We start from the raw sequence: 27,675 nt of genomic DNA, 5'->3' as shown, positions 1-27,675 counted from the left end.
AACTCATCCTCGCTCATGTGTCGTTTACAAGGGGGCTCAATGTCCCGGCCCTCGTCAACCGCTCGCTGCACGTTAACCAGTTCCATATAGTTGTTCGCTTGAACGTTAATTTCCGGCAGCCGGAAGTGCCGAATGGGCTGCTGCTGTGGCGGTGAGGGTGGCAGCTTTGGCGGCGGTCGTGGCGGCGGTGGTGGTGGTGGTGGTGGTGGTGGTGGTGGTGATGATGGCCGCCGCCGTTTCAGACGCCGCTGCTGCTGTTGTGGCGGCGGCGGCGGCGGCGGTGGCGGTGGTAAATGTGCTGCTCGCCATGCTCGGCGATGAAAATCATGGCATTAGGGCAGATGCAGTCCGCATAATCCAGAGCATTCGTCAAAAAAGGCAGCGACAGGAGCAGCCGCCGTTCCCACCCCCGCCACAGCAGAAGCAGCGGCGACAGAGGCGGCGGCCATCACCACCACCACCACCACCACCACCGCCGGCACCGCCGCCACGACCGCCGCCAAAGCTGCCACCCCCACCGCCACAGCAGCAGCCCATTCGGCACTTCCGGCTGCCGGAAATTAACGTTCAAGCGAACAACTATATGGAACTGGTTAACGTGCAGCGAGCGGTTGACGAGGGCCGAGACATTGAGCCCCCTTGTGTACGACACATGAGCGCGGATGAGTTGCGCGACTTTCTACAGACTCCCCTTGAAACGGGGGTCCCCTGCCATACCCAATCCACCGAAAGGGCTGTAAAGCTGACCACCGAATCAGTCACAGCTGTAACAGGCGCAGACCGACAGGACGGCTACGCTCTGAACAAACGGGCCTACCGAAACAAAATGAAAAAGTAGCATTAGCTTCATCCATGTGTCGTACACAAGGTATGTTAGTCACTTTGTTCTCATGTCACCCGACTACATAGTGTGAATAAACTTCATATCAGCAGTGAACGCAGTGTCATATGTTACTCAGATCAATCCACCTACGTTCCTCGCTATTGTAAATGGCTCCCGAGCGCACTCCACTATTTCGCCAATTCACGATAGTCATTTATCCAATTCAACATTAGGTCTAAAATATGTCTGAAGTAACATAAAAATAAAGTGAACATTTCTGTCGTGGTTTGATAGACGTAGCATAACGACCACGACGGTCGCAAGTGACCGCCGGGGCTGTGAACGGCACGGCAACGACCGGCCGGCGGGCGGCTACGCCAGCGCCATCTATGGAGAGAATCGGGTAACTAACGCAAACCTTCCGAGCCTTATGCTTTCCTGCGAGGCCGGTGAAGCAGGCGGCGTGCCGATTTCGACGCCGCTGTATGCCGAATCGATTGGCACATGCATTTAGCGATACATTGTTAATATTTTTTCATTACATTCATCATATTATTCAAAAACATGCCAAAATTGAGAAAACCGGAAATATTCAAAGAGCCGGGGCGGTCAAAAAAAAATTCGAATTTTATCTTTTTTTCCGCCGGATTCGTGATCAGCACCCCCAAATACGTTAGATTAGACCTGGGGAGCAAAACTTTTCGAAACTTTTTGCAAAACCGGTCACCCTAATGCGAAAACCCAATCAACTCACATCGCTGACCAAACTCATAAGCCCACACTCGGGGGGGGGGGGGGAGGACCCACCCATCGCGTACTCACCAAACTCGATGAAGCTGTAAGGCCGTGAGACGGTGTGGACCTGTCGACTGTACTGGGCCTGGAACTCCTGGGCGATGTTCTCGAGGTACGAGAACGCCAGCCGCTTGGAGTAGTCTCTGCTGCACAGGGTCAGGTAGCAGACGGCGCCATCTATCATGTAGCTGTGAAAACGCAAGTTGAGAGCGTTAGTATAGAGGGCGCCGGCTTACAAGGTCAGGTAGCAGACGGCGCCATCTATCATGTAGCTGTGAAAACACAAGTTGTTGAGTGTTAGTATAGAGGGCGCCGGCTTACAAGGTCGGGCAGCAGGCGGAGCCATCTATCGTGTAGCTGTGAAAACACAGGTCGCGATTTGTTCGTATCGCGTTGCAGTAACAGGCAGTAAATCGGTAAAATGGCCACAAGAAGGCAACAAGGTTTATCATTACCCCTGCGCACTTCCTTGGGGCTATCTTCTGCCAAGCAAGACTCGCGTTCCCCCTCCCGCCCACTCCTCACTCCGGCACGTGTTCCAACACGTGACCTATCTATAAAACACGAACACGCGAGTAATACCTATTACCAAATCCGTATTAAACCAGCCAGTCTGATCCTGAGACCATATTAGCCTTGCCGTGCTTTCATCAGCTTACAGCATCTTATATGTAGTACGACCCCGGACCCCCCAATCTAAACACGTCAGAACAGGGCACCAGAGCCACGAATAAGGCCCCTAGGATTTAAGGAGGGCCATTCTGTTCAGGGTCTGTGTTGAAAACGTCACGCGAGGACAGTGCAAATGTACACAAAAGCAGTTGACCGAATGTCTCATTCAGCAATGTAAAGAATAAAGATGTAACGTTATTTCAGCATGATAGACTGCCATCGATCATAGTCGAATGTACCGATGTAGCAGACCATGCAATCTAATCTTGGATTACATCTCATTTTGCAATTTGCTTTTATTGCGAAAATATCTTCATTACGTAGAACTGCTTCATTTCTGTAGAGCCAATGCAAAATCGAAGTGATTTAACACACCTCTGTAGCCTGGAATATGTCGTCACAATAGTGAGTCGGGGAATTCCCCACACAAAGCCTGACCTACCCCTGTTATAAGGCATCGCTGGCAGCCTGTTAGCTCATTGGGCGGCATTAGACTGGATGAATGGCCCACAAAGGCATCAACTGGTGTTAGAATGACCTACATCATCAGCGGTCGCGGCTGAAATGGGCTATGAATGAGCTGCAATGGGTAGTAGCTGCCAGGGGAATTTCGTTTTTTTCTTTAATTCTCATTTGACGGCAGTGAACTTACGGCCTAGTACATTTACCGTGGATTGTTTACAGCGGCGCTTCAGCCGTGATGTAACAGTGGGGAGAGCCTCCCACCAACAAGTGTGCTGAAGTACAGATTATAAAGCTATTTTAACCCGCGCCCCACTGGGGTCAGCGTATAACACGCCCTACTGGGGGGGGGGGGGGGGCTATTCATAGTTCCCCTCCTAACTCCAAAACTACTGGGCCGATCGTCAAAATTCAAACGACGTCTGATAGCCTCGGAAAAACTGTCGACCAAAACCTAATTTCATTGACCTCGAGGTCACCGATGACGTCACAGGTCAGGTCAAAGTAAAAATTATTAGCATTTTGGCTTCTTCACGTTTTGGGCTCTGGCCGCCGTCTTACAAGTCAGATCAGGCTCATTTTTGGTTCACACACTCGTGAACAGATGCTCTAGATACTCTGAGGGTACCAAACTTGTACTTTGATTTTCAGGTCAAGGTCAGGTCATCACAGGTCACGAAAATATGATATCATCCGTCGGTCACGTGACACATGTTTTATGGTCCATTTAGGTCAGAGATTTCGAATTTGATGTCGTTTGTGTCATTCGAGGTCATTTTGAGTCAAATTTAGCTCAGGTCAGGTCACTTTCAGGTCAAAAAAGGTCAAATTTTGAAGTTAAAATTTTTCAACAAAAAATGTGTCTATTGGATGCAGTTTGAGCTCAGGAACACGATGGTGCTATTTATATTGGCGTACGATGTCAAATTCATGCTGAAAAATTGATTTGAAAAATTAATAATTGTTAATTTTTTGCAATAATGCGTATAACTCGGCCATTTTTGAAGATATTTAGCTAAAACTTCCTAGAGTTAGTCATAATAATGCGTTCTATGACATATATTCCGGTTGTTTCGAAAAGTCAAAAAAAAAAAAATGAAAAATGTAAAAATATAAATTTTGAGTTTTATTATATGAAATTTTAGAAATTTTCTAAATTTCGAAAATCCGAGATAGCAGTTTGATAGCGCAGTCTATTCTGAGTCCTCTCATGCAAAGAAATCGGATCTAGCTTAAAAACTGAGCTCTTGGGAGCGATTGCCGTGGTTCAATGTTTTGCGTCGAAATCGGCCGAACATGACGTCACGCTGACGTCATTTCCGGCCGACCTATGGTAGGTACGAAGTTCAAATTTTTACACAAGGTGTCAAATTGATGCAGCCGAAGGTACTGAAAGTTTGGCGTCGATACGTCAAGCGGTTTGGAAGTTATTGCAGAAAAACGGGAGGGGGGCTATAAATAGCCCCCTCCCCCCAGTGGGGCGCGGGTTAATGATGCTGGTCAATGCAACCACATTCGACTGAAATGCAACGTAATGTTCTTGAGATGAGGTGATCTGACGTTAGGTCGAAGGCGTTATTTCCGAATGAAAACTTTAAATTAATCCTTTTTCTGTTGTGTAAAGTTTTGTTTTTGATAAGCTTTATCACGCTACAGCCAATTAATAAGTTCATAACCTAGGCCAAGGAATGGACGCATAAGTCACACATCCCTTAAAAATTAAACCGGCACAGATGGACAGGGTACCGGTATCATTCGATCAATGCAAGTGACTACATGGTAAGAGCCACATCAGCGGCATTGCGACTGTTCTCACTGCTCTTCTACTGTAAAGAAATAAACAACCAAACAATATACTGGCAGTAGAGCTCCTTTGTCAAGTTTTAGGGGCAATGACACAACGCATAAAAGTTCCACCAGTTAACTGAATAAATTCACTTCGCAAACAATGCCGCCTGCTCAGAAAACTCGATCAAAGTGCCAACTCGGACTTAAATTGCGGTTAGCCGCATGGCGAGGCGACGACGGCTCATTTCTCTCTACCGTCCGTTAGAAGGAGCGCGACGGTCCCTCCTGATCTCGGCCATTGCTCACCAGCCGGGAGCCTCATCCCGAGCCAAGCTTCTGAACATCCTCGAAGGGAAGGCGTACACCAAGAACGGAAGGGCGCTGTAAGACGACATTGCATTAACTGGCACAGCACACTCGTGTGTCCCAAAGAAAACGTGGGCAGCACATCGTGTGCGTCAGATACAATACATTCCTAGAGAGACTCGGGATAAATGTGATCCGGTGAGCACGAGTTCTTCGGGGAACCATACTAGGACATGAATTCTGCCGCTGCGGCCAGACATGATGCAGAGAAGCGCTTATCTGCGAGCTGGGCCGCCCTGAAGACCGGCGCTGGAGCAAGATATGGGACACGAATGACCCGGACGCCGGCCGCGCTGACGAAAATATTGCACTGCAATAGAGCGAACGGCGCACTGCAATTCCAGCTACCTGAAAAAGGGACTTGAGCGACGATGCAAATGATTTAGAGTCAATGCGTACCGCATAAGTGGTTGGGTTGGAAATTCGAACAGGCTTTCATTGAGGATTGTTGTCGACATATAAGGGTTATTGTGATTGGTTGCAAAGCTCACGACGTGCATCAAATCTACAGACGTCATTACGGTTCTACGTAGTGCATTTGTTATGAATCATTATGGCTTTGCGCTGTGCATAACGTACGAACCTCCCACGCCGGTTCAGGCTAACGCGTATTTATCACCGTCCCACGGCTATGGCGTGGGTGTGACTTAATGACCCATAAGGCGGCCTCAGTGCCTCGTCTGTGGTAAATGGCAGCGGTCACGGGGTCCCGGCAATGAGGCGTAAAGCATGAGCAGCTGGAGCAGCTGCCGGCACAGTGCCATCACCATCACCAATCACAGTGGCATAGTCGCACGATTCCCACCATGATGATGATGATGATGATGATGATGATGATGATGATGATGATGATGATGATGATGATGATGATGATGATGATGATGATGATGATGATGATGATGATGATGATGATGATGAAGATGATGATGATGATGATGATGATGATGATGATGATGACGATGATGATGATGATGAATTGTTTTTTTTTTTGGCGCCCGGACTACAGTGATTCCCACCATACCAGGCGCATCTGGTGTGCACGGAAATGTGGCGTAATGGCGTGGGCTCTCAAACGAGTTTCATGATGCTGCACCTGTGCAAAAGTTTTGTTGAACATTACCTGACAAATACCTGATCTGACCTTGACCTTATCAGATATTTTTTTACGAAGCGAAGGATGATTGTTAATGCCGCTTATATGCAAATATGTACATCCATATGAAATAGGACCGATAGTACGATACATTAGGGTGTTTTGTAGCCATTGTATGCCATTCAGCGTAAAATGGAATGAGGTAATACAAAACATACATTTGTTATGGAACACTACAGGACTAGTATTCATTCAAACATGCGCGCAATGGCTCACGCCACATCTCAAAAGCAAGCGACGAGAGCCACTCTAACAAGGAGACGCGAGTTGAGACATTTCTCAGAATTAACCACCATCGCGCTCATCCAGCGCCATAACCAGCAGGCCCACGCTGACGACGGCCATCGCTCTTCATTAGTCGCGCCGCACGCGCCAAACGAACTCATTTGATGCCGAGCGCGTCTGGGCTGTGACAAACCCAGCTGCTTTGATCATAACTGAATAGACCGCCGGGCCGTCCCGGCCGCAATGGCCTCAGTCCCGGCACGATCACTTTGGTAGTGTCGGCTGAGGATTAACTGTGTCAACAAAATCACAATGAGTTCTTCAGCGGAGAGGGATATTACTCAACTACAAATGTACCTATATCGGTTCGACAGGTGGGTAGAAGAATCCCACTTGTGAAAATCTGCAGAGTTTCCGATTCACATTAAAACTCTCGTCATTGAACTAAAATGATTTAAAACGACAGTGGTGTTATTGAGTTGACCGAGGGACCGAGTCGAATACAATAACATGATGGCGTCGAACCTGTTATTGCAACAATTTAGTGTGAATTATTTGAGTGCACATAATTATTCACAAATCAGAGTCCGCGCGAAGCCGAACTTGCTGCGCGAACCCTGACCCCCGTCAATACTTTCCGAATGGATATGGTTTTGTTCAGATGCTATGCTAAGTGGCATTAAAGGGACCCTCCCACCTTCAAAAAAGTTAATGAATTGGCATGAAAGTGATGTCCCTTGGTTCAGAAAGAGCGAAAACGAATATCTACCAAATTTCACCGAAAAATATTCACTGGTTTTCAAGATATTATGCTTTTACTTTTGTTTACGTTTTGGGATCTCCCCTGTTACTAGCGACTTTATTTAGAAGCAATAATTTGGCAGCCTTAAAGTGCGGCAGACGTTGCGCGCAAAGCAGCGTATACCACCACGTGTTAACGATGGTTTTAGTCTAAGATTTAAAAATCGTTAGATCTCCGCTGACGTCACAAATTCTAAGGGGGCATTCCAATGCATTAGCCCCTTAGAATCCGAAAAGTGCAAGTTTGAAATTCCATATCTTCGAATTAAAGCATTTTTCGATGTTGTGAGTGCCCAAACCGGTATTTGCAGGCCATGGCCACCAATTTGGCTATCTCAACTCAAAACTAATGTTAAGGTGGGAGTGTCCATTCACGAGGCATTCACAAGGCTACGGACATTTATCGACTGATGCAATGTGATTTAACAAGTCAGGCACCTCCGCATTTTATACCTCATTGCCGCCTTCTCAAGCCACTTAACTCCGGTTCTGAGTCTCTTCAGCTCCACTTCTGAGTCGCTCAAGCCCGCTCCCGAATCGCTTTCAGCTCACTCCTGATTCGCCTCCAACCGCACTTCTCTGAGTCACTCGACCCCACTTTTCAAAGTCGTCGTGTGCCACCGATACGACCACGCAAATCCGCTTCAATGCTACACCTGATGAGCCTCCTACAGCGAACGGGCCGACCTATATGGCCACTTCTTTCCACCCAGAATCGCGCAGGACGGATACCAGCCAAGAGCATCGGAGAAGGCAATAACGAGACGCGGGATTTGCATGGCATCTTCAGGTCAGCTACGGTCGAGACTGTGCAGGCTGAGGACGCGACTGTCGAGACTGTGTGCTATACGACTGAAGGCACTGCACAGACTGCGAGACTGTCGACACTGTCCAGTCTGCACAGACTGTCGAGACTATAAAAACTGTCCAGTCGGCAGATATGTACTGTGCAATTATGCAATATGAATACAGACTTCTGGAGGCTGCACGGCGAGACTAACTACACAGCTGAACCGATGCTGCTCAAGTAAAAAGCACTGGTGTATTCACACGATGCTGGGAGGCCTGAACCGAGCTACAGTTAGTATACCGCTAATACCGTGACACCTTTATTCCGTCATACGATTACGGTGATTTAAAGCAGAATACAACAGAGAAAAGGAACTTGTCGGCCAGCGAAAGTACCTAACTAACTTCATTAAAATGATCGAAGCCAGGACTCCGGAAGAAAATAACGAGAGGATAGAAACTTCTGAAAGCAAAGTATTCACCGATGAGGCCCATCAAACGTTGGTAGGTACTTACTACACCTTTTTAGCCGCGATTTAAAACAGTTGAACTCCATTTTAAAAAAGCTGATCTGTGATTTAAAACTGTTGAACTTGGGTTTAAAACACATGACTTCCGTTTTAAAATAATTGAATACGATTTTAAAACAACTGACGACGATTTTAAAACAGTTGAATTTGTTTTTAAAAGAACTGAACTGCATTTTAAAGTGGACTAAATATAGCATTATCTCATTCATTATTAATGCATTTTGTTGTCATGCAACCTTATCTAATACCTTGCCTTTTCTGTTGAAAGTTTAACTAATTTTTGTTTGCCGATGTGTTCTGATTATTGCTTTTTGCAATGTTTTTAAAGATAAAAAATCCGTTGTGATACTGGATTGTCAGGAGTTGCTGCGCCGAGCTCTCCGACAGTGCCATCAGCCCATGGACAGCATCGCCGTGGTGTGTGACAACGCCCCGGCCCACAACGGCATCGAAACGATGGCTTCTGAGGCCGAATTCGAGGGGCTTGAAATAATCCGAATGGCCCCCTACAGCGCGCCCCTGAACCCGATAGAAGAGTGTTGGTCGGCGTTCAAGGCGGCCATGAAACGGTCCATGGCCGTCACCTTCTGCGACATGCTGAACACGGGCGAGGCCGGTCCTGGAGGAGCACATCGACAGAGCCATAACAGCGATAACGCCGGTGTGCTGCCTCAACTGCTACAACCATGTCCAGAGGCACTACGCTGGCTGCATGGCTCTCTTGGACCTATCCATGGGTGTATAAGCTATGCTGTGTACCGGCTGCATGTAGCATGCCCGACGATATGCAAAAATAGATGCGTCACAAAAGCATGACGATTTTCTATGCAAAGTTACATGTGTACATTGTTTCGAATAATTTCGATGCTAGCTAACGACTGTTAAGCATTGAAACCACTGACAATGTTATCTGAATAGCCTTGCAATAAATGCAGTGGGATTTTTATCTTTAAAAACATTGCAAAAAGCAATAATCAGAACACATCGGCAAACAAAAATGCAAAAATTAGTTACACTTTCAACAAAAAAGGCAAGGTATTAGATAAGAAAGATGCATTAATAATGAATGAGATAATGCTATATTTAATACACTTTAAAATGCAGCTCAGTTTTTTTTTTTAAATAAATTCAACTGTTTTAAAATCGTCGTCAGTTGTTTTAAAATCGTATTCAATTCTTTTAAAACGGAAGTCATGTGTTTTAAAACCAAGTTCAACAGTTTTAAATCACAGATCAGCTTTTTTAAAATGGAGTTCAACTGTTTTAAATCGCGACTAAAAAGGTGTAGTAACGAGGGAAATATCGCAAACCGCCGGTGACACATTCCCGTCAAGCAATGCCCACCTCGACTGGACTTTTTCTTCAAAAGCTGACGGTGTGATGGTTAACCCATTCATCCAGGGGTAAGTCATGAAACCAATCATGCAGCACCAACTATACGTAATTGGCCCATTACATAGCAAACATCCCTGCTAACTGTAATTACTGACAACATTTATTCATCTTTAGCAATGTTCCGTCCGCCACGTATCACCGGTTATTACATTCCGTTTTCAAGTGGCGGTGACAGAACACCCACCCCAGGCTTTACAAGTCATCATCCGGGTAAAGTTTTGCACATGAAAAGGAAGCGACAAGACAAGAAGCATTACCCCATTAAACAGGAAGCGAAAGGTGACAGTATATAGCGCCTATAGTTATTCATACTGAACTTGGAGTGTCCTGAATATGGCGCCAAGTTAACTCAATACCAGCTAACGATGACACTTAAGCGGAAACGATACCGGGCTCCGTGCCTTACGGTTAATGAGCCGGTCTCATTAAATACCATAGGATCAAATTACGCAAATGAGATCAAACTGGCTCAGGAAGCCGTGGCATCCACGAGAGAGAGAGAGAGAGAGAGAGAGAGAGAGAGAGAGAGAGAGAGAGAGAGAGAGAGAGAGAGAGAGAGAAAGAGAGAGCGAGAGAGCGAGAGAGAGCGAGAGAGAGCGAGAGAGAGAGAGAGAGAGAGAGAGAGAGAGAGAGAGAGAGAGAGAGAGAGAGAGAGAGAGAGAGAGAGAGAGAGAGAGAGAGAGAGAGAGAGAGAGAGAGAGAGAGAGAGAGAGAGAGAGAGAGAGAGAGAGAGAGAGAGAGAGAGAGAGAGAGACAGAGACAGAGACTGATGGGACTGAGACAGAGACAGAGACAGAGACAGAGACTGAGACTGAGACTGAGACTGAGACTGAGACTGAGACTGAGACTGAGACTGAGACTGAGACTGAGACTGAGACTGAGACTGAGACTGAGACTGAGACTGAGACTGAGACTGAGACTGAGACTGAGACTGAGACTGAGACTGAGACTGAGACTGAGACTGAGAGAGAGAGAGAGAGAGAGAGAGAGAGAGAGAGAGAGAGAGAGAGAGAGAGAGAGAGAGAGAGAGAGAGAGAGAGAGAGAGAGAGAGAGAGAGAGAGAGAGAGATGTGCGATCAGAATAGTCCGAGTCTACATAAAGGGATACTGCAGGACCCGGACGTAAGTGACCAAAAATTCCAATTTTATCCAATGTTTATCATACATGAGTGCCAGATCATCAGCATTACCACAATGAAAAGATGCTCTTGGCTACAGTGTGGAGAGTGGAGACCAACAGACAATCCGTGACATAATTCAGCGACTAAGGGCACATAAAAGTGAATAAAGGACAATGGGCCACATAACTCAGCAGCAAATGGACTGTCGATGACAATGGCACCACAATAACCCAGAAATTGTGAAGTGAACCATTCCAGTTAAGAGCGACACACTTCACTTAGTTCATTTTGCGATATTGCCTACGCTAGATTTCAAATGTCGTGTGTAAATGGTTCCTTGTCTTCTTTGCTCTTTGTCCCCGAGGAGTCCTACCCCGCCCCCTTGTTTGAACTGTTAGCAGAAGGATTTAATGAAGACAGGAAATATTGCACGAAATGGACGGCTCGTGTCCCAACGTAAGCTCCTGAAGCATAAACATTCACTCAAAAAGGCATAATTTGTAAAAGAAACATAGGCTCAGGCGCAGCCAGCCTCTATCCTCAGAAGAACAAAGCCAAGTTTCGCCAAAAGGCTCTTTACGAAACCCATATCGAAGCGTCAATCCGGGCTCGGACTGACTGACGGCGGCGACAGATGCATTTTCAGAGGCAGCAGCGCGGCTTAGGTCAGACCTAGGGAGGCGTTCCAACAACGCATTCAGTCATAGAATCGTATCACGTGAGCCTTATAACGAATAGCGTTTTGCTATAAAAACAAAGCTGGGAAATTTATGATGAGCGCGCAATGCGCATGACATTCCTTGTTCTAGGATTCGCTTTAACTGCACAATGCACACATGGAACGATCAACGAGTACTATGCGAAATTCGTCAACTCATTCACAAACAAAACCCCCAAAGGCAGTAAGCTATTTAGCACCAATGAATGCAACATTTATCAGCCCAAAAGGACAATCTGCCATATCATATCACACCAACCAAAAACTATACAGCGCTTGAACTTTGCCCGTGAGGAGCCCCAGACCCCATACCAAACCACAAATATCAGCCGGACGGTGCTCAGTTGAGAGGTTATGATTATCTCATCCAGTGGGGAAATCCGCGGCAAATTCAGTGCTTCGACCGCGGCCAGTTGGGCGGAGAAAGCACGGGCCGTAACCATGGCAACGGTCTAACCGGAAACCGTTGCCGTAAATCGGGAGGGGAAAGAGGGTCGTCCAAATGACAGAAATTAGCACGCAGAATAATAACTAGCGTCGTAAGTCATAAGCCTGGAATAAATGGCGTGCCGGTGCATAGTCCTCCCCGTGGCCTAGTGGATAAGGCGTCCGTCTCCTAACTCGGTGGCAGCGAGTTCGCGGCCGGGAAGCTCCACGTCGTTTGACCCGCGTTCCTATAGGGTAAGGGCGGGTAAGAGTACGCGGACGATAAGAGTACGCATCAGCTGTTTCGGTTGCTTAGCAACGCGGGTTTGTCGAGTTCATCAAGTGACATGAAGCCGCCAGTTCGTGCTTATCACCAACGGAACGTGGGCGTTGAGCGGCGACGCTGTTGAGTTTAAGGCGATGAATATTATTTTCGAGCGTTATGATATTATTATGGTATGGTACAATAATTTTGATACTTGGCAGTTGAGATAAGGTACATTTCCGTGATTGTTGTGGGAAACTTGTGTGGTTATCTGGGGAAATACTGTGCAGTGCAATATTCTGTTTGCAAAGTTTTGCACAACGTTTCGGGGTTGTTTTGTGCGCGAATTGCATGTACGGTAAGAGGACGCACTGTTCAGGAGGGTAAGAGTACGCAGAATTATACATTAAATCGAATATATGTACAGAAATATAAAATTATTAATCTATCGCTCAATGACGTTTGTTTTGTAGGTATATCATCAATGGAGCACTGTGATGCAGATGCGTACCCGAAATTCTTCAAAATACGAGTTATTTTCCCTTTTGTTTGTACATTTTTTTAAGAAACACACGACATGATTATTTCCCGATTTATAGACTTGAAAGATGTATTTTATGTTTTTCTTTTTGGATACTAGAATTAACTTAAGTGCCTTCTGAGTTTGAAGTTAAGCATTTGAACAGTACAAGCTGCATAGGTGTGTGTGCATATGCTTGCGTACTCCACCCGCCTGGCGTGCGTACTCTTACACACCCCATATGGTAAGAGTACGCAACTGCAGCGGTTCAGAAAATGTCAGTTTTAGACCACTTCCATTTACGCTGAAGGATCGTTGCCCCATGGGTTGATAGCTAATTCAATGAACTTTAATATTCCCTATTTGCGATTTCTTTCTTTCAAATATTAAACAAATGAGAGCAAGAAATCCACTAAGTGCGTACATACTCTTATACGACTTCACCCTATTAAGCCAGCTGGCAACTGGCGAGAGAGGGCCACGCTAGACCCGGGAGGACCGTGCCGCCATCTACCTGCGGCACGTTAAACTTTCGATCCAAATTATCACCGGTGAACCGGGCGCGGGCAAGGTGGGGTGGTGGGTCCGTGGTGTCATTCGCAACAAGCACTGCTTAGCGGGGCACCCGGGCCCATAGCCACCCATTCATCCATTCGGACAAAATTTCTGAAAAAAAAAATAGATACATGGGGGACAGGCCTGTTAACAATAAAAGAGCTTTTACATCTGATAAACGCAGTGTGAAAAAAAAACATAGTTTACGTTACCATCATGGAATGACCTAATTGTTTTGGGTATGCGATATGAAAATGATCCATGCCACATGGAAGTGAAAAGCTTCTGTTCAGGACACCACACGAGCTCAAACGCACGTCCCACACACACTGCCGTGCCTCTAAACCTCCCCGTGCGTCGGTTCAGAACGACACCTAATGTATCGCCACAGTCCATTACCTTTGTCAGTGATCGCTGCCGAGGAGCACCAATAACTCTGCGCAGAGCACCAGTGCCGAACGCCGGCCAATAAATTCTCCCCGAGGGCCCGGGAACGCTTGCCAGCCGCGGATTGGAACGGAGACACGGATCGCTCCCTCTCCTTCTGCTCTGTCTCTTTTCTTCCTCTTTCTGCTCGCCCCTCTCCCGCTCCGAGGTCCCATCCCACCCTCTCCCCTCCTCCGCTGCTCTCTCCTCCCCCCGCCGGGCCGCCGCCCGGGCTGTATTTCACGGTTCCGCTTCTGAACGAGCCCCGCGCGGCCGGCCGGCTGCACGGTACCGAGGACGGCCGCCGCCACCGGGACCGACCGGTCGTGCCCACGGTCCGGCCGCCTCTAAAGCGGCGCGCCCCGGGTCGTCCTCACTCGGTTCATGGTCGCCAGAAACCGCCCGACATCATACAAGCTTTACCGTCGCCCCACAGCCTAAACTGGGACGAGCAATTATTCATTATGTCAGCCGCGGGCGATTTTCGGCAGCAGAATGACATTAATTCATCTCTGAATTAATTCCGAGTTCCGATCTCACAATAAGCGACTGTGTCGTCGCTCAGCGCCATTCCCAGACAATGGGCGGCTCCAAAAATACCTTCGAGCGGCACGCGGTGGGGCGGTTTGGCGCTACCAACCGCCAGCTCGCCCCTCGCATTATAACAGGGAGCGTGTAGCAGCCTGATGACCGCTGTCGTTCACGTGGTCATTTTGACGGAAAATGAAGACAAATAGAGCCAAGCGTCGCTCGGTCATTAGGTACCGTCGCTAGGTCACTAAGTGGTCAGATGTCCGATCAGAGTGTGAAAGGTCATGCTCAATACAACACAGGTTGTGTGTGACCCGTGTGAATCAGGAATTATTCAACATCAGTATTGTAGTATTAATATCAATATCGTATCAGAAATCAATATTAATCAGTAATGTTCACTACTCAGACCATTATCCCATAGCAAGTGCTAAAAAACATCACCTCAAAAGTGAGGAAATCAACTAAACTATCGATACAGTCAGTTCCACAAATATCATAAACATCATAAACGCCACGAGTCGCTGTAAACACCCACGAAGTTGCTGGTCAGCGCTGACGGGCGCCGTCAACCGCTGAACATCCGGAACGGGGTAAAAGGAGCAGACTACTGGGTCAATAGCTACTGGGTACTAGTCGGACACCTTGATACTATGAACGCTTCCAATAGAATATAATTATACATCCATTTAGCTGTTATAACTAGGCGTGATACATGATATTCAGATGTGTTCAGCCTTTTCAGCATTTTGCCATGGTAATAACGAACGGTGAAAATGAGTGAGACATACGCGACATGGTTGTTGTGTAATGTGTAACGTGAACCACACCGCTAAATTGAACTTGGCCACAAATGCTGGTGATCCAGATATAGGCATGCAACATGAGAGGAGTAGTTAATAGGCGGCATGGCTCAAGAAAGAGGGAGAAGTATGGGACTAGGACAGAGAGAGACAGAGGGGGGAGAGAGAGAGAGAGAGAGAGAGAGAGAGAGAGAGAGAGAGAGAGAGAGAGAGAGAGAGAGGATAGCGGTAGGAGAGAATCCTGTAATTAAATCATCTAATTAATAAAGCTACAGACACTAGCGTTCAAAGAGCCCTATTCAGAAGATTCACCAAATCGCTTGGTGTAATTAAAACGACTACCGCGCCTGGAAAATGTAATTGGCCTCAAAGTAATGCAACATAATTGAAAAACAGCAAAAACGAATGCCTACAAAATTCCATTGAAAAATATCCCCCAAATTTTGGGATATAAAAACTTCATTATTTTTGGTCTGCGTTGTTTCTGAAACGTCATAAATGCTTCACGTATTTTTGGGAGCAATATTTTGGAATCCCGTGAAGTTTGATAGCACTGTGAATTCTGTATTATCTCATTCCAAGAAATGAGTGCCAGCTAAAAAACTACGTCACTAAAACTAAAATAGGATGTCACTCTGACATCATTTCCGGCCGATCTATGGTAGCTGTGATTTTATTTTGACACAAGGTGTCATGTATCGAGGGTACTGAAAGTTACGTGTCGATACGTTCAGCGATCTGGAAAACATTGCGTAAAAAGGGGAGGGGGCTCTGTAGAGCCCCCAGTCATGCGCGGGTTAATATCTACCAATCTCGATAAATCGGTTCTTCGATAGATAGACATAACGCCGAAATATGCATCGCAAAACCCACAACTCCGAAATATAAGCTCTCCTCGTCAAAAGAAAACAGTGAAAAGACCGAGAAGAAGCGCAAACAAATAATAATCTAGAACTCCCAGCCAGCTGTCCACATTATTGTCTTAGCCAAAACAAAACTACAACCCAAAACATCAATATAATGACTGAAAGAAAACGAGAAAAAAAATAAAAAGAAACGCTCTTCTTTTGGGTCGTTGCATAACGATGCGCTCCTCCTCGCGGCTAGTTCTCAGTCTCACGGATAGATGGCGTTGATCAGTGGCGCAGCCAGGGGGGGGTCAGAGGGTCAGCTGACCCCCCCGAAATTTCTGTCAGGGGCCCGCTCGAGAGAAGGAGAGAGAGAGAGAGAGAGAGAGAGAGAGAGAGAGAGAGAGAGAGGGAGGAGAGAGAGAGACCCTAATCTAATCGGACGAGCCCGCTTCGAGAAATGCCTACTGGGACAACACGGGTGAGGGGTCGGCCTGGGCCCCAGGTGGACGGGGCCCGGGCCCCCGGGAGAACGGGCCCGGGCCCCTGGGAGAACGGGCCCGGGCCTCCTTGGTGGATAGGGCCCGGGCCCCCGTGGATGGGTCCGGGCCCCCGGGAGAACGGGCCCCGGGCCCCGGGTGGACGGGGCCCGGACCCCCGGTTGGATGGGGCCCGGGCCCCCGGGAGATTGGAGAACGGACCCGGGCCTCCCGGAGAACGGGCCCGGGCCCCTGGGAGAATGGGCCCGAGCCCCCTGGGTGGATGGGGCCCGGGACCCCGTGGATGGGTCCGGGCCCCCGGGTGGATGTGGCCCCCCCCGAAATTTCTGTCAGGGGCCCGCTCGAGAGAAGGAGAGAGAGAGAGAGAGAGAGAGAGAGAGAGAGAGAGAGAGAGAGAGAGAGAGAGAGAGAGAGAGAGAGAGAGAAGAGAGAGAGAGAGAGAGAGAGAGAGAGAGAGAGAGAGGGAGGGAGGAGAGAGAGAGACCCTAATCTAATCGGACGAGCCCGCTTCGAGAAATGCCTACTGGGACAACACGGGTGAGGGGTCGGCCTGGGCCCCAGGTGGACGGGGCCCGGGCCCCCGGGAGAACGGGCCCCGGGCCCCAGGTGGACGCCGGACCCCGGGTGAATGGGGCCCGGCCCCCGGATGAATGGGGCCCGGGCCCCCTAGTGGACGGGGCCCGGCCCCCCTGGTGGACGGGGCCCGGAGCCCCAGGTGGACGTGGCTCGGGCCCCCGTGTGGATAGGGCCCGGGCCCCTGGTTGAATGGGGCCCGCTAGGGTGACTCGCTTGCTCCCCAAAGCGAATAAGGGGTATTTTCGATCGGTGGGCGTTTGGCTGGTCTTGTGTCCGTGGGTTATGTATCCAATTCGGTTGATTGCTTTTTGACGGCTAAGCATTTTGGTTTGGGAAAAAATATCCATTGCATCGAGGTGCTCGTGTCTGATAAGCATGCATTCTACTATAGAACATGTCATGTGTAGTTTATAACAAAGGTTGACGTAGGTTATTGAAAAATGATAGCGATCGATGAATTACTTTGTAGAGGTTTGCAACATTTATATTTTTAAGAATACTGTTGCTCGTCATGCAAAAGCGATGATTGGATTTTGGACAAAATTAAATGTTCTTTCCAACTATGCCATTTTCAACTGTCAAACGTACCAGGTTATGCAGTAAAACCCATGTAATTAAGTAAGTCATTAACAAATACCATTCTCTCCAGCGATTTGTTCTGCACCTTGTTTTTGATCAATTAGCTGTTCACAATTTTTCCATGAGAGGCGGTACCTTTCTTTTGCCAACAGGCGTTGTTTGAACCCGCTCCGTCAAACAGTCACCCGAAAATAGCATTAAGTCCCAAATCTGTCCGAAACGCAAATTTTCCAGCATAAGTGCCCTCACGGGTGCACGTGGCGCGTGCCATCCCTGCACCGCACACCATTCGATAGTCCTTTCGATTCTCTACACGATACTGTGTTCCCCGTGCCGATTGGGCCCACGGTTACCGAGATACTGCATGGGTACCGGACCAGTGTCTGGCATATTTAGCCATTTTCGCCCGATTTTGCAAGCCGATTTATACATGTAAAGTCCATGACGCGAATTTGCACTTTTTGAGCACGCGCCATGTGCTCGCTATCGATCCGATCGAGCTGAGACCCTCAAAGGCACGTTGCCCATCCTTGATCTATAAGTTGCGCAAATTTCAGCGCACTTGGCGCAACGGTCGGGCCCGTACCCCGCGCTAAGTAACACCATGCCGGGACCACGATAGCAGACAGAATCTACGTCACCACATCACCACGCCACAACAAACCCGGCCCAAGGCAAGAGTATGCATTTAGGCCAGGTCGGGTCAGGTCAGGTCAGGTCAACCAATAGGAGTCCTGCCGGGTATTCGTAGTACCTACGTGTCAGCCGCCTCTGGCAGCTTCGTAACATGTTACGAAGGCACCAAAACTACTTCGTAAATGTTCAAATGGTTGTTAAATTCGGATTCAGCTCCAAAAACTAGCCTGGAAACATGTATAATTCGAAGAAAGTACCGAGGTCATCATAGGTAATGAATGACCTGACCTGACCTTCAGGTGACCTTGACATCCACCCTAATGCATGGGAGCAGCATCAACTCACTGTTGTTTGAATGCTTGAAACCACGAAAGACTGCAAACGCGCGGCTAATGCGAGCCGGCATACGCCGAATCGCGATTCTGGCCAAACATGGTCTCGGAAAGTAGGTCACAGGTCAAAGGTCATTTGGGTCAGGGTCATGAAATTTCTAGGGTAGGGTAGAACTGATCAACGCGAGGGTACTGAAAGTTTGGTCGTGATCGGCTGCTTCTTACGCGAGTTATTTGCGAAAACCCTTAGGGGGTTGCATCATCCCCTCCCCTGTGCCGGCGAGGGTTAAAACTTCTTGTGAGCGAATTCACGTAATGAAGAAGAATAAATCACAATCTACTACAGCAGCCAATAGATGACTTAGGAGTTAGGACAGGCACATGGGACTGCTTAAATCTTGTCCGACAGAAGCAGGCAACAGTTCCGTTTGCATATATGCTATGCATATTGCGGAAGGGGCACATTTCGCCCTCGAAAGATACGAATTCTTACGTCATAGTAACATATTTCTGTCATGGTCAATTCGCGTAGAAATTGAACACTGGGTGATTACCGAGCTATTGTTCTATCAAAATTTTCCGATTCAAACTCGCTCAGGGTTATCGTACAGGTAAAGGGGGCCCGCTCAGCAGAATGCGTATGTAATATGGAAAGATTCTGAAAAATGGGTGGGGGGCCCGCACACTAGGGGGCCCGCTTTGGAGGCGATGACCCCCCCGAAACGAAATCCTGGCTGCGCCACTGGCGTTGATTACAGCCGCCTGAAGGTATACTGTGCCGCACGACCTATACGCACTGCGGGCACTCTATGTATAGCTCCATAGCACTCTACGGATCGTAATACGTAATCCATAGTGGCGCCATGAATCGTAATACGTTATCCATAGCGGCGCCATGGATCGTAATACGTTATCCATAGCGGCGCCATGGACTGCCGAAGGCAAGAGAATGACCAATCGTAGATTCGCACCATAAACAGCTAGCTGGGTAAATGCCCATATGTGTGCCAATATGCAGCAGGAGATACACACAAATTGGCGCTGCCAAATATCCATAAAACGGTATAATGAAATAATTACCAACCAAACCGTCTCCAAGGAACAAATAAGGGGTCACGGAACAAGACACGCCCATGTAAAACAAAGCCAGAATGGTATCTGGTGGAACATCGAATATCATTTCCATCTCTTTGAAGAGCGGACACTCCATGGAACAGCGATTAACCATCTTCTGAAGCAGTGGGTACCTACGCATTATATTAGGCAGAGAAACTCACTGGAATATGTAGGTACTGGTACTCATACAAAAGAAAAAGATGTTTCTCTCGTAAGAGCAAGGATCGCTCACTGTATAAAAGTGAGGTACTCACTAAAAAGGGTACTCGTACTTATAAGACTAACTAGCAGCAGGCCCCCCCTACTGGGCAGCAATCGCCATGCAATAGGAGTATGTGGATCAGTCATGATTGTACAATACAATACAATACAGTACACAGTAGCTCACTAAATAAAGCACCGGTACTCACTGGAAAAGGTACGGTCCCGTTTCTATAGAGCAGCGTGTCGGGCTCTGCGGAGTGAGCTTCCTGAACAACATCTTGGCCTGGTTCTGGTAGTCCAAAATGTTCCGACCGGTCTGAAAACGAACATAATCGTCAGCGAGTGAGCTCAGTAAGAGTCAATAAGCAGAACTAGATCCTAGAGTTACGAGAAACTTTTCTTTGCATCAGTCGCAAATGGTAAGAAGAGGTTAAAATTGCTATTTTCAAAATAAGGAGACTTCGGGTACATATACGAAACGAAAAATATAATAGACAGCGCTTGTATTTTGATCAGAGCTTGCGATTAGCTGTCACAGCCAACACCCAAAGCGATATTCACTATTCTGGGTCGTATGACGCTCTCATTAAACTAGCGCCAATCGCAGACGCCATCAAAGGAGCCGGAACTCTGGAATATTCAGAGTTTTGCATCTATGTAGAGCTCACTAAAACGAAACGTGCTAATGAAATCTTTGTTTCACTCGCAGACATGAAAGAGCACTCAGACCCGTTGGATAATCCATAAGCTTATAGCCGAGATGCTTGACGAGGAATTTTTGCCGACATTGGTGAAGGAAGACAGAATATTGAAACAGCAAACACGAAAGGAAAGTCGTAGGGAAAAATTTATACAAAACGGTATATTTATAATACGAACGAGTAACGAGAATGACAACGGGACACTGCAATCGAAGTTTAGCTCAACTGCAAACAAAGCAGCAGTTACACGCTACTACGCAAGACGCCCGAATGGCTGAGCTGAAAAGTCTAGCAGCGTCCCATTATTCCACATTCCCTATCTCGGAGGAGAGTTTTAGCCGATCTCATTAAAACCCCGGCAGAGTGACCGGTAAGATGAAGACAAAAACATGGTTTAATTACAACGAATAGCTATCTTACGGCATCCTGCTTCCTAATACTGGGATCGTCGAATTCTGATGAAAAACAAACTCACTTCCATTTAGTTCCGTAAAAAATAGCGAAAGTTTTTTTTTTAAAGAAAAGCGAAGGGAAAGTCGTAGGAGCCATTCCATCGAAAATTTTCCAGCCAAGTTGGTAATCGACACAAAACAGCGGCTTAAGATGGTGAACATGGTCTCAGCGCAAAACATAACCCTGGGGCTTAACGAGCCATAAACAAGGCTGCGCCGATGGGTCCGAGCAATGCTGTCGCATTTACGAAAATAAACCGGCACTGCCAGCGTTGCCAGCTTTCAGGCTTTCGACACTAAAAAAATATGATACCCCACGCATTTACAAGATAGGATGGGTAGAGCTGTTACACGCAGAATCGCGTCACTCTGTCCGGCATACACTAGGAACATTGGGATGGTCAGACAAATCTGAAAGAGCTGACGAACGAACGAACAGGGCAACTACAGCGTGAGCCCGAGTAAGTTTGGAAAGAGCAAAACTAGCATTGAAACGTCCACACAAAATTTTACGGATGTTGTAGCAAACGAAAATTCAGTCAGGTCATATCGTTAGTTGTCATACGGATTTTTTTATCTATCTATTTTTATCTATCTATTTTCTATCTATGGAAAACAGAATTCTGCAAAATACACAAAATGTAAATACGAATCACCCTCAGCATCTAGTGGGCGGGATGTGATTACCCTCGCCCCTGCTTAACCAACAACGGACAATGGGCTGGAGTGTACGACAATCCGGCTCTGGGGGTACGACAGTTCATTAACAACGGGCCAAGATGGAAACTGTCGATAGGAGATGGCCGCTGGAATACATCATTCATTTACATTCATTCGTTCAACCATTCAGTCATCAACAGGTAGTTTTACATCATTATTTTTAATAAACCTTATATAATATTTCTTGTGGACATTTCGGCAGCTTTCACTGTAAGAAACGGGACCGGCAGGTAGCCTGTCGCTCATTTCCCACGACCTACACCAACTTCAAACCTATCACACACAATGGCGCCATACATTCATTAACGTCGTCCATAATTCACCATTATTATTCATTTTCTGCTTCATATGCAGTCCAAGTCGCTAAGGCCATCCGACATGCCGTCAAGAAGTGAGTTAACTTCTGTTGCGGTCCGCGCCAAGACCAAGAGACACCCGCCTCGGTTTGCGGTCCCCAAACAATAAATCCAGACAAGTCCCTCATCACCATCGCGTTCGAACGCATATGTTTTCCAGACGCGCGCGAAAACACGAAAACAGCCCCGTTTTCATATTTCAGCCACATTTATAACCACCGGCGGCGGGGGGGGGGGGGGGGCAAAGGGAATTGGCGCGCGTGGCGCGGGTGGCGCGTGCCAGGGCGACGCGCGGTTTTGTACCGCCACCCCAGTCCTGCGCGCTTCTAAATATGTATATAGGGGACGTCGCGATACGGAAAGAAGTGCATAGGACGTCCCAAGACGAATACGACACACAGACCATCGCGCAGTCCGGGGTTTGAAAAAAAAAACGGAGGCGCGACAAACAGTCGAGGCGAGATGATGAGGGCAATAGAGCCAAATGGAGGGAAACACCTCCGGGAGAGGCCCGTGCTGCGGCAAAGTGATAGAGCACCCGAGCTGCTCAGTGCTCAGTGCCCAGTGCCCACTCGATGGAAAACGTAAACAAGTCTCTTTTTGAGAACAAAATGCTATTTTAAAAAGTTGCATGGAGGAGACGGTGTTGATCAGACGATAAGCGGTTCTAAGCTCGCAAACATGCTGTGTGTCCGATTTGTCTTGTGGCAAGACACTGCAGTCTGTGAGCTTGTCGATAAGCAGTTGGCAGTTTGTAGTTTGTACGATATTGAGCAGTGTTCGGTCTCGGAATGAGCTTATCGAAATGGATTCGCTGAAGTATGCAGACACGACTGATCTGCCTTTAACCCGCGCACCGACGGGGGTCTGCGCCAACTTAGTACCGACGGGGGGGGGGGGGCGGATGACCGCCCCCCCCCTGAGATCTCGAGAACGAAGCAAGATAGTGACAAGCGGTAAACGGCATCGGATACGCACGGACAAGGTCTACAATTTTTACTAAGGTCATTTTCAGGTCAGGTCAAAGATGACGTCACAGGGGTCGAAAAAGTCAAAATGGCGGCGCTAGATATGGAGAGGGTTTTTCTCGAATAACTTTCGAAGTAGTCAAGATAGGAACAAACTAAGGGCATCATCGTGATCCTCTCGTCAATCCGCATCGAATGATATATATGTTGACCTCGAAAGGTCAAGGTCAAAGGTTGACCTCAGGTCACGTGACCTCGAGGTCATCATGTATATCATTCGATGCGTCTTGACGAGCTGAACACAATGAGACCATCCGCGCGGCTGTATCTTGTTCCTGTAAGGAGTTATTGGCAAAAAACCTTTGGTGACCTTTGATGACGTCACATGACCTTACAGCTGCCCAACAGCAAAACAGACCTCAAGGTAGTGAAGGTTGATCGTATGTGAAGTCATGTATGGTATATGGGGCCATTCCGACCCGTTTTAGTGGTAAAAACAGGGAGTTGATTTTTCCCCCATTGACTTATAATGGGGAGGTCGCGAAATTGACCTGACCTTAGGTCACCGACATCAAAATTCCGAGATATACAAATTGTAGCTACTAATGACCTAATAACATCCTGCGACTTTCAAAGGCCTCCGACATCTACTGTAGCTCTGGCACGGTGACAAAGTTGCAAAAAAGTGACTTGAGGTTGGGTCATTCAAAGTGACCTGGTGACCTGACCTTAAAAGTTAGGAGGTTCAAACTTGCACACCATGTGTAAAATTGATGAGAGAATAGTCATACCAAATTTCGTGCCGCGGTTTTCCCGCTATCCGCGAAAAACCTCAGGGGGGGGGGGGCGGATATCCGCCCCCCCCCGTCGGTGCGCGGGTTAAGGCATTTCGGCAGAGCAGCTGCACGTGAACTATGGTTGAAGTTAGGAAAGCGTGGGACCAGATCGACTAGATAATGTATCAAAGGAATCCGGCATCGGGTCCAATAAGTCACTAATAGGCTGTCAGATGTCGGACTACATCGCGGTAGAATGCAATACAAAACGCCGTAGCCCGGCGCACTAAATAATGTTTCAGACTTCACTTCATTTACCAGAACCAAGCTTCTGGCCAGCCGATACCATATGGCTGCGGCAAAAGTGCATCCAAATTTCTGAAATGGCAACAGAAGAGTCTGCTTGTGCTTTTGCTAGTTGGGTACGGTTGAGTTCCATCCAATAATCCCATTTGGTATTAACCATTTTTCGACAAGGCTGAATGCTTGAATTTAAAGGGACCCTCCCACCTTCAAAAAAGTTAATGAATTGGCATAAAAGTGATGTCCCTTGGTTCAGAAAGAGCGGAAACGAATATCTACCAAATTTCACCGAAAAATATTCACTGGTTTTCAAGATATTAGGCTTTTACTTTTGTTTACTTTTTGGGATCTCCCCTGTTACTAGCGACTTTATTTGGAAGCAATAATTTGGCAGCCTTAAAATGCGGCAGACGTTGCGCGCAAAGCAGCGTATACCACCACGTGTTAACGATGGTTTTAGTCTAAGATTTAAAAATAGCTAGATCTCCGCTGACGTCACAAATTCTAAGGGGGCATTCCAATGCATTAGCCCCTTAGAATCCGAAAACTGCAAGTTTGAAATTCCATATCTTCGAATTAAAGCATTTTTCGATGCTGTGAGTGCCCAAACCGGTATTTGCAGGCCATGGCCACCAATTTGGCTATCTCAACTCAAAACTAATGTTAAGGTGGGAGGGTCCCTTTAAGCGACGAGTAATAACAACCAATCATCATTTTCAGTGCAAAAATAATTATATAATAAGGCACAATCAGTTGCGACGTAGAAATCCTAGATATGCCATAGCCATGCATACTGTGCGACATCTATATCTGCTTCTGAACGGCTACAGCGCTACCTAGCGTCGAGCGATCACCCGACAAACTTTGTCGGAGCAGTGACACTCAACTGACCGGAGCTGCAGCGCCTGGCCGTCTCCGCTGTCGGGGCGTTGTAGCCATCTAACGTTCACACACGCCTTTTTCGGGCGATTCAAATGGCAGAATACCTTCGTTAGACCACAAAGTGTGCTTCAATATACTTTTTTGTTGTATATGTGATGTTTTTTGCGATGAATTGTAGTGATTTGCGTGTGATCACAAAATTTTGAAAATCCGAAATAGCAGTACCTATTTTAGCACCGTCTTTTCTCTACACGACCATATAAAGAAGTTCGAAATTCCTCGTTAACTGTAGCTTTTGTCAGCGTTTCAAGATTGCGTATTATTTGGCACAATTTTGCTACAACATGACCTCAGTTTGACCTCAATAACTTCAAACCTAAGATGACCTATGACGGCGCGCGTTTTCTCGCTATTCAAGAGAACCACATGGGTGGGCAAAATGCCCCCCCCCCCTCATCAGGGCGCAGGTTAAACACACAGATGCTTGACATGCCATGCCTCCACCCGCGGCGCGGATATGGGTATGGAAGACCTTGTTGAACATCGCTGAGCGTTGTGAAGTAGGTACCTTATCCTGCCCACTGCGGGATCGACGGGAATGAGAGCGCAGACGACCACCTGGCGGAACAAGCGGCCGCCCTGCCCACGGACGCGAACTCGCTGACCTGGGCGGTTCATTGTGCAGCCTCCATTAATGGCGCGCTAGCTGGTCCGAGTCACTATTCATGCCACTCCTCGGGAGCGCGCCGCCGCTCCCTATCCCCGGGGAGGACCGAGAGGACGCCGACTCGGTGCACCAGCTGAGGGCGGGCCACTGGGGCCGCTCACTCCAGTACGTGCACCGAATCGGCCGTCTCCCCTCCGCGGCGTGACAGCAGTGCCCGGACAAGCGGTGCCCCGCGACGCGCTGTGCCATGTGCCGGGAAAAGGCTGGTGTGCCCGAATGTGTGCTGCTCCGCTGCCCGGCCCTCGTTGGCGCCCTGAGTGGAGGTGTGCCCAGTGAGTGTCAATTAGTTCACTGTATCCGCACAGACGACAGAACATGGCAAGTGATTCTAGTCATTTATGACCTTGACTGGTAATGCATTTCACTGTATCTAGGTGTCAGTTTGGAGTTTAATAAAACACCACAGATGTCTCCCTGTATCCCAGGCCGTGTGTATGTCGGAGAAGTCCTCCGGATTCAGGTTCAGCCATGCAGCGCTCCTATAGGTATTTGGATATGCCGGTGAGGCTCATTTTTTACGTGTAATAAAATCGATATGAGCTCACAAACCTATCCGGCCATAGCTGTCTATGGAAAGGTCATCTTATGATGATTGTGTTTACAATAACTGTAGGCGTCGGACGTGATGTGCATTTATTAAAAGAGCCCGTGAAAGGCGTCAGTGAAATCGTTCCCAAGTTAGGGTACACTGTTCCCATAAGAAACACTGGCAGTGCCATGAAAGCGTTCCCAAATTAGGGCATGCAGCCCGGGTGGTGGACTGGTTTAGAAACAGGGGAACTATTTGAAACTATGCTGGGCTTTACAATATCAAACTTTCCCAATAATATTGAGACAAATATAAGGCGGCTCATGATCATTGTATATTTTTAGGATGCCACTTAACAGTTCTCCTTCTTGTTTGAAATAATGCCTACATAGCATTCCCATATTTGGGTTTTTTGTTCCCAGAAAGTGCATTCCCGAAAATGGGCATGGAGCATGCTTGAACAAAGTTCAGCTTAATCTTTTAGAAACATTTTAATGCAAATGGGAAAGAGACTTGTGCAAATTGTGCATGGGCCTAAATGGTTGAAACAGTTAAAATTTCACACAAATAAGCTTCCAATTTCGGCACCAATTGTGCTCAGAATTCAGTGTCAAATCACTGGTGCAAAATTTTGACACACGAGACTGAGAGTCCCAACTCCAAGGCATCTGGTGTCTGGCGCAGTGCATGGATTTATCAGGGGCGCTGGAACTACGTTCAGACTGGGGGGGGGGGCACACTATAATAGAGATCAGCCTAGGTTACCCTCAAATCTAGCTTTCTCATCGGTTTTAGGCCACTTATTTTTCATCCCTTGGCTTTTTCAACAAAAAAGAAAACATTTGAAAAAAAGTGTGGTATTCCGTCTCAATACTGTGGGGGCAACGCCCCCACGGCCCCAGAGACCAGAGTTGGGGGGAGGGCAAGCTGCCCCCACTGCCCCCGGCTCCCGCGCCTATGGGATTTATCCAGCCTGGCATCAAATAAAGAATGATAAAATTTGACCAACCTGCTCATCCTCCTGGATGGATGCTGCAAGCGGCAACCCATCAGCAACTCTTGCAATCATTGTCATAAGAACCATGTTGTTCGACAAATTGAAACTTGAGAGCTTCAATTTCGATCCTGTGTCCCTTGGGACAGTTCGAGCTTACTGATCGAAACTTCTCACAGTCCTCAAAAGAGAAAGCAGTATTCACATTTCCAGGAAACAGATGGTATATATGAGAAAAAACGATTTTTTCGTCAGCTTCTCTCCACTGAAATAAACAATTTTTTATCAAAACAATTGCCACATATGTAACAT

At 47.5% G+C, this 27,675-nt stretch overlaps 1 protein-coding gene across 1 annotated transcript; it reads right to left on the bottom strand.

Moving 5' to 3' along the window:
* Nucleotides 1–1,550: 1,550 nt before the first annotated feature.
* Nucleotides 1,551–27,675, bottom strand: LOC122376585 (vesicle-trafficking protein SEC22b-like). Its single transcript, XM_043356472.1, has 3 exons — nt 27,379–27,675; nt 20,162–20,271; nt 1,551–1,806 (listed from the first exon to the last, which is right to left on the bottom strand). The coding sequence occupies exons 1-3, from the start codon at nt 27,451–27,453 to the stop codon at nt 1,569–1,571; spliced, it is 423 nt and encodes a 140-aa protein (XP_043212407.1). The 5' UTR covers nt 27,454–27,675; the 3' UTR covers nt 1,551–1,568.

The sequence above is a fragment of the Amphibalanus amphitrite genome, unplaced genomic scaffold (assembly GCF_019059575.1).
Source record: "Amphibalanus amphitrite isolate SeventyFive unplaced genomic scaffold, NRLGWU_Aamphi_draft 002202F_arrow, whole genome shotgun sequence".
Classification (NCBI taxonomy): domain Eukaryota; kingdom Metazoa; phylum Arthropoda; class Thecostraca; order Balanomorpha; family Balanidae; genus Amphibalanus; species Amphibalanus amphitrite.
This window is presented reverse-complemented; position numbering and strand designations above follow the sequence as displayed.